The sequence below is a fragment of the Cyprinus carpio genome, chromosome A9 (genome assembly GCF_018340385.1).
Source record: "Cyprinus carpio isolate SPL01 chromosome A9, ASM1834038v1, whole genome shotgun sequence".
Taxonomy (NCBI): domain Eukaryota; kingdom Metazoa; phylum Chordata; class Actinopteri; order Cypriniformes; family Cyprinidae; genus Cyprinus; species Cyprinus carpio.
The window spans coordinates 1,178,740-1,187,869 of NC_056580.1; the positions used below are offsets into that span (position 1 = coordinate 1,178,740).

The window sequence follows — 9,130 nt, forward strand, 5'->3', positions numbered from 1 at the left end:
TAATAATAATAATAATAATAACAATTATAAAACAAAAAAAGGCATGAAAAACAAAATTGTGTTACTGTGCTGCCCCTCATGGGACGGTGGCCATGTTTTTTGTGTTTTTTTTTTTTTTTTTTTTTTTCTCACAAACATTAAACACACCAACTAGCCATTCATTTCACTGGTCACATGACTTCAGGGACACTATTCATTTATAAATTGGGTTTCATTACTATGCAAGTTTTACATATTCTATATGATGGATTCAACAAAACACAAATCATGCTTTTTTTCTGCAGAAGGACAGCAAGAAAGAAGATAAAGAATGAATCAATCACATGCTAATTTATTTACTTCCCCCCACTCCTAACAAGTGTCCAGCATGATTAATTAAGAATATGCATGCCCACATGTGTATATGACATTGCTTACCAAAATAATGTGACTTTACTGTTCTCCACAATACTCTGCTTGATTTTTTTTTTCTTTAACAGAACATTATTGGAGTAAACATGTTGTATTTTACTGTTTAGACATTCATACAATCGACACACATTGGAACAGATGAACTTCACACATTATTTAGAACACATAAATCAGATAAAAAAAGTGAATGCAAAGGTTATATATTACTGAATTATTATTCTTTAATAATAATTATAATTATTATTACTTATAACTTATAACTGACATTCAGGAAACACAAACAAGTCTGACTGGCTGTGCCACCTTACAGGAAAGAAAAAAATAAAGTAATAAAAAGATGTTTAATATCTCATATCATTTTAAAAATGCATTTTACAACTTCTCTAGATTTTTCAAAAGACAAAAAAAAGCTAAGATTTGCAAAGATAGAGTGTGAAACAAAATATATTTCATGAATTTAAATATTTTTCATCAAATATTTTTCTCCAAAGTCTAATAATTTGAAATATACTGTGATTAAATTTATAGCTGTATATTTAGAGTTCTTTAGTTAATATGTTGATAAAATTAACACAATAGAAACAAATCCATAATATGTGAAAATAATTAAATAAAACAAACAAATAAATAAATAAAAATCAGTTAAAAAATAACATACTGGCCTGTCACAACAGTCAAGATTCATGATGAATGATATAGTGTAAAGTAAACTGTAACAATCAGCAGAACATATTAACACATATTTGCTAAAGTGACTTTGCAGAAGCTGGAGGGTAATTAATTAAACTATGTAGCAGCACTATTCATCTTCCTTCTAACTGACAGTGTTTAAAAAAAAAAAATAAATAAAGCACAATTTAACAATTAATATTGCAGAAGAGCCCATCTACAGCTTGAGAATTCATTTTCACACAAGAAGGAGATAAAAAAAGCCAAAGCCAAAGCCAATACAAGCTGTTTCATTGGGGTTAAATAGTTAAATGTGTGTTATATAAAAGTACATTAAAATGATGAAGCACACCCTTGTTCCATGGAAGTAACATTAAAGCATATTAAGTAGACATTTAGTCCTGAAAAGAAGAAATCTTAAATTGGGAAAGAAAAAAAAAAAAAAACACATAGACCAGTTGCCTTGGGCTAAAGGGGTGCTTTAAAGACTGCAAAGAAATATGGATTTTTTTTTTTTTATTTGTTTGTTTTGTTTGTTTATTTATTTTATTTATTTATTTATTTATTTATTGATGAATCTACTGGGGAATTAGATCATGCAATCAACAACATCTGACCTTTTTGAACCTGCATGAAAATTGGAGAGGTTTCTTCATCTGTAAAGTAAGTTCAATCACATCAAGTGTGGAGTGATTTTTAAAAGCTTTAAAAACCATAAAGTATAGTTTTAATAGTTTTAAAAACCATAAAGTCATCTGTTGGCCAGTGACACCAGATTAATGCTGCTTATCTCCCAGGGAGAGAGCTGGACACATGTGATCCTTATCTTAATAGGCTCTGTAAGAGGAAGCTTGTCTAGGAGACAATGTCTAGGTTGGACAATGAGCCTACGCTGCTTGATAATATCAGGTTATGATGTCACAGTGGTCACTCAATTTCAAATGTCTTTTAAAAAGTCTACAGCCTCTGTCAATAAACATTTACAATTACAATTGGCTTACATCATTACTTAGCACATGAGTGTCTGCAGGAACAGGTGATGATAAGATAAAGCTCTCTCACTCACAAACATAAATTATTTTAAATCAAATAATCAAGTTATACTGCGATCTCAGGAAAGACAGAGAAAAAATAGATTACAGAATACATAAAGAATTAATACAACATTTAGGATGAAATCCTGTTGTATCTGTTAGTGGCTGCCTCAGGGGATGTTCCCTGACTAAAGTAATTTAGCAGCAAACTCTTCATATTCATCAATAATTTTTAATAGTTTTCCTTATGCAAAATATAAATCACCATGTAATTTTTAAACCACAGTGGCACTGAAACAGCTTAGATTTTATACACTGACTTAAGACTGTCTAACATTAGAAATGTAATAAATTAATTTAACTCAAAAATTTGTGGCGCTGTCCATGGTGCTTCACCTGTCTCAATTTTCAAGCAAAAGTGCTGAATAAACAGCTCCTCTCAAAAAACTGTGTACACCCTGAAGGAAGCATTGGGATTGGGCTGTGCATTTGTGATATTTTGTTTGTGTTTGTGTTATTAGTATTTGTTACAGAAAAGTAAATGAATATCATGTTGACTGTTAAAGTTGTCAGTCAGGATAGCTTTATACATAACTCTTTCCTCCACACACATACACATTCTTCAACGTGGTGTCATAATTGGGAAATAACTTCAGTCCAATTTGATTGCTCTTCATTTGCTGCCTCTTCTTCCCCATGAACAGTGATTAAACTATGCATATATATATATATATATATATATATATATAAGGCAGCTAGTAATTAAATGAGCCAATGGGCAATTATTGCTTAATTGTTTTAATTTCCCTTCATTAAAAAGGTAAATGAAAGCAGACCATATTGTGGATATAATACACTGGATATAGCAATAAACTCAATCAGGTGTTGAGCACATGGCTTTCACTATGTAGAACATGACTGACAGTTTTGAACATACTGTTTAAATGAGAGATCATGGACATCATGGGATAGTTTTGTCCTTACATGTCAGCCTTGAATGGCTGAATTGCAGTGTCTGTGGCTTATTGACATCTAATTTGTTCTGCATTAGGCTGAAATACATTGATCGGCACTGTATTAGCTTAGCGTTTTGACAACATATAAAATATAATCCAAAATTATTGTCCAGTGGATGGTGAACAACACTGTCCTCTAGAGGAGACTTTCACCCCAATTTAGAGAACACCACTTTGGTTTAGTTACATTTTTGAAGCTGTATTATGAAAACCTCACAAACCTTAATTTTGCATCTATTTACATTGAAAAGAGACTGAGCTATGGTTTCTTATTTTTTTATTTATTTTTTTATTATTATTTTTTAATATACATATTGTGGTTGTACCCATAAGACCATGAAATTGTTTATGGTGGTTGGGAGATGCAGGATTTAGTTTGTGGAAAGAGGGTGTTCACATGATGGTTAAGTGAAACCTGTCTCAAATAACAGTAACACCCACCCATTCAGATACAATATGGCAAAGACTGTTTTGAGGGGAAGTGACCTCTGTTTCTAGACCTCTTCACGGTCTACATCAGAGCTGTTGTCTGCTTGTCACTTTTTTTTCTTTTGCCAGTTCCTAATGTGTGTACCTGTCTTTGTCACCCTTAAATTGAAATGATTGTAAGAATCCCGTCCTCTGCCATCTGCTAATGACTGTAGTCTTGTACAGATAGAATTTGTACCGTTGTTTCGCATTGTACAGTACAATGACCAAAGGCTCTTAGATTTTATCCCCCATATTACTTAGATTAACCAGATTTACCAAAACATCCTAAACAAATAGTTTTAATAGAATGAGAAGGAATAAATACTTGTAATGTTATTATTGTTACCATTTTTATTTTATTTATTTATTTATTTATGTTATTATTTATTTATTTATTTTATTTGTTATCAGTGTTTTATGTGAAATCGACTTAATCGAATTTAATACTTTGTAATGTCCCCACTGAACTATATGACAAAACAGAGGTAAATTGCTGTTCGACGATGGGGAATATATACAGCAGATCTCTATGAAATCACACTCATGCACCGGCTGTCAGTCAGCCCTCAGATTGGCAGAAGAGTCTCGCAGCTGATTGGTTCTACTCACATATGACGCAGATGACGTACTGAACTCAAACACGTGGGTCTCACATAAACAAAGACACATTGGCAGACTGAGCTCTACATTCCAGTGTTGAGCTCCGCGCTCTGCGAACCACAAGCCGTACTGGACATTTACACACTGCATCACATGCTTATGGATACAATATAGTTTTACTGATGGTCTACTAAGGTATGCAAATGGTTTTCTTTTTATTCTTTGTCTGTTTTGGGCAACTATGCATTTTCAATGAGCAGTGAAAAAAAAAAAAAAAAAAAAAAAGTCCTATGGCATGTTTGTTTTTAAACAGTCTCTGTTGTTTGTTGACTTCTGCTGGTTTTATAGAAATTGATAAGCTGTTTCTGTAGAGCTGAATTGTGAAATGAGCTTTTATTCAGTCATTGTATGAGAATAGAGAATAGAGACCAGCGCACGCTTGTGTGAAATTGTGTTTCTTCAGAAATGCATTTATTGGAAGAATTAAGCTCGAGAGTAAAAACAGATAACAAACGCGACGCGCAAAACCTTTCGCCCCGTCCCTCACTTGTTCTGATACGGCGCGAGAAAGTGGGTTTTAAATTTCAAAGTTTAAGTGAGCTCTATAATTTTGTAAAGTTGTGTAATATAACTAATAAAATGTGATGCAAAATCAAGTGAAAGTTGTGTGTTTTATCAGAGGGAGAATCCAGAGCTGACTCGTTTGTCTTGAACCCCGGTATTAAATTTCACCGGATATTATCACCTGCACAGCGATCTGCAGAGGAACAGTCCCACGACTGAAGGTACTTCAGCAGAAAAAAAAAAAAAAAAAAAAAAAAAAAAAAAAAAAAATAATAATAATAATAATAATAATAATAATAATAATAATAATTAATAATTTGCATGCAAGCTGGAAACAGTGCTAAAACATGTTTTGACATGTGACTACTATTACCACCATTCCTTCATTATTTTTTTTTTATTATTTTTTTTTTTATATTATTTTTTCATTTTATTATTATTATTATTGATTGCTGTGTTGTTTGCAGCCATGCCCTGCGTCCAGGCTCAGTATGGCTCATCCCCGCAGGGCGCGAGTCCTGCGTCTCAGAGCTACAGTTACCACACCGGCGGAGAATACAGCTGCGATTTCCTCACACCAGAGTTTGTGAAGTTCAGCATGGATTTGACCAATACCGAGATCACCGCCGCCACCACATCTCTGCCAAGCTTCAGCACCTTCATGGACAACTACAACACCAATTATGACGTAAAGCCGCCTTGTCTTTACCAGGTACCCCATTCTGGAGAACAGTCCTCCATCAAAGTGGAGGAAGTCCAGATGCACACATACCATCAGCAGAACCATTTGGGCCCTCAGTCAGAGGAGATGATGGCCCACTCCGGGCCTATGTACTTCAAACCGTCCTCACCTCACGCTCCGGGAACGGCGAACTTCCAGGTTCAGCCCAGTCATATGTGGGAGGACCCGAGTTCCCTGCACACTTTTCATCAGAACTATATGACCTCACATATGATAGATCAGCGCAAAAACCCCGTGTCCAGGCTCTCCCTCTTCTCCTTTAAGCAGTCTCCACCCGGAACCCCTGTTTCCAGCTGTCAGATGCGCTTTGACGGACCTCTCCATGTGTCCATGGGGCACGACAGTCCCGGAGCGCACCGAGCCCTGGACAGCCAGAGTTTCGCATTGCCCAGTGCCATCAGGAAACAGGCGGGAATCGCTTTCACGCACTCCTTGCAGCTCAGTCACGGCCATCAGCTGATGGACAGTCAGGTGCCGTCACCCCCGTCTAGAGGATCTCCGTCCACCGAAGGTTTGTGCGCGGTGTGTGGGGACAACGCGGCTTGTCAGCATTATGGAGTCCGAACGTGTGAAGGGTGCAAAGGCTTCTTCAAGGTATTATTATTATTTATTTATTTTTTTTTTTTGCATTATTATTACTATTATTTATTTGCTTATTTGTTTGTTTTGTTGCCAGTTATATCGGGTTTCTCTGGTCTTGAATGTAAAATAAGACTTTATCAGACATTCGAGCAACTGTCGGGGTTGTTTAAATCTTTCTTTTTTTTTTCACTTTGTTAGTCGCATATCTGGTTAAAGATCATTTACACCACACAAACAAACAGCATGTTTGCTTAGGGGAAGAAAAAAATGAAAATGTCTGAATTTTATGTCATACAAATTAATTAATTTTTTTTTTTTTTTGTTTTTTTTTTTTTTTTGTTGGATTTAGCGAACAGTACAGAAGAACGCCAAATATGTCTGTTTAGCCAATAAAAACTGTCCTGTGGATAAACGCAGGAGAAACAGATGTCAGTATTGCCGATTTCAGAAGTGCCTGATCGTCGGAATGGTGAAAGAAGGTAAATCGCTTTTGGTCCACAAGCCTGTGCGTCTTGTAGCACTGGGAAAACAGAGAAGTGCGCAACTGCTATTACAGTCATCGGTGACTGAGTTGTATATGCATGTTACAACGAGCATAACAACCACTTGATAATAACAGTCTTGTGTTGTTTTGACAGTTGTTCGGACCGCCAACTTAAAGGGTCGGCGAGGCCGTTTACCCTCCAAACCCAAAAGTCCGCAGGAATCCTCGCCCCCCTCTCCGCCCGTCAGTTTGATCAGCGCTCTGGTCAGGGCTCATGTGGACTCCAACCCTTCTATGAGCAGCCTCGACTACACCAGAGTGCGTTATACTGCATTCATCTATAATTTTACCCCTCTTTTAAGCTTTAACAGAAGAAAGTCAAAATGTGCATGTGACTCTTGATGCGCTTCCTGCGCCAATCTGGCACAACCAATATTAGGAATTTAATATCATACAATGTTTCATTATAAACTTTCAACACTTTAAGGGTGGCATATTTTACTCTCTAAATTGCTTTTGCAAGAAAGAAGCCAGTGAAATACAGACACAAGTTAAATTAAAGAGGGGGGAAACTCTCCCCTTCTAGAAATGGGCTTTGCAATTTCACGGGTTATATATTTTAAGGGAGCTCATTAAGTCATGTTTAAATTAAATTCCAGTTCCAAGCCAACCCGGACTACCAACTGAGCGGGAGATGACACACAGCACATCCAGCAGTTCTACGACCTCCTCACCGGATCCATGGAGATCATCCGCGGATGGGCAGAAAAGATTCCCGGATTCACGGACCAGCCTAAACCGGACCAGGACTTGCTGTTCGAGTCTGCCTTCCTGGAGCTTTTCGTGCTGCGCCTGGCGTACAGGTACCGAGGGCTCTGGAGAGGTGGCTTTGCTGCTTCAGTTTTTATTGGCTCTGCAATAATTAGGAGCCGCTTAAATCCTCGTTTAATGCGCACGGTAATTAACGGGTGCTTTGTCATTAATTTCAGGTCCAACCCGATGGAAGGCAAACTCATCTTCTGTAACGGGGTGGTGCTGCACAGGCTTCAGTGCGTCCGTGGATTTGGCGAGTGGATTGACTCTATAGTGGAGTTCTCGTCTAATCTCCAGAACATGAATTTAGACATATCTGCTTTCTCATGCATCGCAGCCCTAGCCATGGTCACAGGTGAGATCAGTTTTATATGCTGTTTTAAGAAAAGTGTAACTGACTTTTTTAAGTTATATTCTCAAATAAGAAATGTTATCATTATTTTGCAGAGAGACACGGACTGAAAGAACCCAAGAGAGTGGAGGACCTTCAAAACAAGATAGTAAACTGTCTGAAAGATCAAGTCACTTTCAATGGAGGCGGCTTGAATCGTCCAAACTATTTGTCCAAACTGTTGGGTAAACTGCCAGAACTGCGCACACTGTGCACACAGGGTCTGCAGCGCATCTTCTACCTAAAACTAGAAGATCTGGTCCCACCGCCAGCAATAATTGACAAACTGTTTCTTGACACTCTGCCCTTTTAAACCGCGAGAGAAGAAGAAGAAGATGAAGATCAAATAAAATTAAAAAAACGTTTTCAACCTCAGAGCACTTCCACTGACTCTCTTGAAAACTGAAAGGCTGATTTTTTTATTTTTTTTAATCCACCAGTCATTGTCAAATGACTTGCTCTCTCGGAGAAAAAAAAGGAGAAAAAATGATTCAACAATCTAAAGCCTGGGAAACACCACGCGAAATAATAATATTAACTTTTGTCATCGGCAAGTGATTTTGGCCCTTTACGCTCTTGCAATTAAAGGTGCTTCGCGATGCCATAGAATAACCTTTTTGTCTACATGGTTCCCTAAAGAACCTTTAACATCTGAAGAACCTTTCTGTTTCACAAAAGCTTCTTCAGATTTTATTAAAAAAAAAATACGGTGAGAAAAAGATGGTTCTTTAAAGAACCTTTGACTGAATGGTTCTTTGTGGAACCAAAAATGGTTATTCTGTTGCATCGCTTTAAGAACCTTTCGAAGCACTTTTATTTTTAAGAGGGTATCCCACCAAAAAATACCGCTGTTGAGTATCTCAAAACAGAGAAAAATGTAAAAATAGGAAAGAAGGTAATAATTATATGAAAAATTATAATAAAAGACACATTATTTAGTATGGCTCATTTTGAACAATGGAAAATATCTCGCCACTGCTAATCATTGTTAACTGCAAACGTGTGTATGAAACTAACAGAGTAGAGTGTATTATACACCATTTCTATATACTTATTTAATAGATTTATATGATTTGTATATAGCTTGTACAGAGACATTTTTTTAGCTATTCGGTTGTTTTTTAAGCTAATTTGTATTAATTTGGTTACCATGTTAGAATGACAGTGAGCATTTTCTTTCTTTTTATAACTTGTGCCTGTGTATATGTCAGGTGGGAAGGAGACGCATGTTGTAGAGGACTCTTGTCTCTATTACACACTCTATATTCCGGACACTATGTAGTCTGTTAGATTTTATAAAGATTCGTAGTATTGGGGCAACTTTTAAATATGGCACATGTGTATAAAATACCA

At 36.5% G+C, this 9,130-nt stretch overlaps 1 protein-coding gene across 1 annotated transcript; it reads left to right on the plus strand.

Moving 5' to 3' along the window:
* The first annotated feature begins 3,903 nt into the window (after nucleotides 1-3,903).
* On the plus strand, nucleotides 3,904-8,470 carry LOC109069610 (nuclear receptor subfamily 4 group A member 2-like). The gene is given in 8 exon segments (XM_042763109.1): nucleotides 3,904-4,396; nucleotides 5,233-6,101; nucleotides 6,439-6,568; nucleotides 6,728-6,891; nucleotides 7,233-7,262; nucleotides 7,264-7,436; nucleotides 7,563-7,741; nucleotides 7,834-8,470. Coding segments are annotated over 7 exon segments (1,800 nt in total). The 5' UTR covers nucleotides 3,904-4,396; nucleotides 5,233-5,234; the 3' UTR covers nucleotides 8,091-8,470.
* The last annotated feature ends 660 nt before the right edge of the window (nucleotides 8,471-9,130 follow it).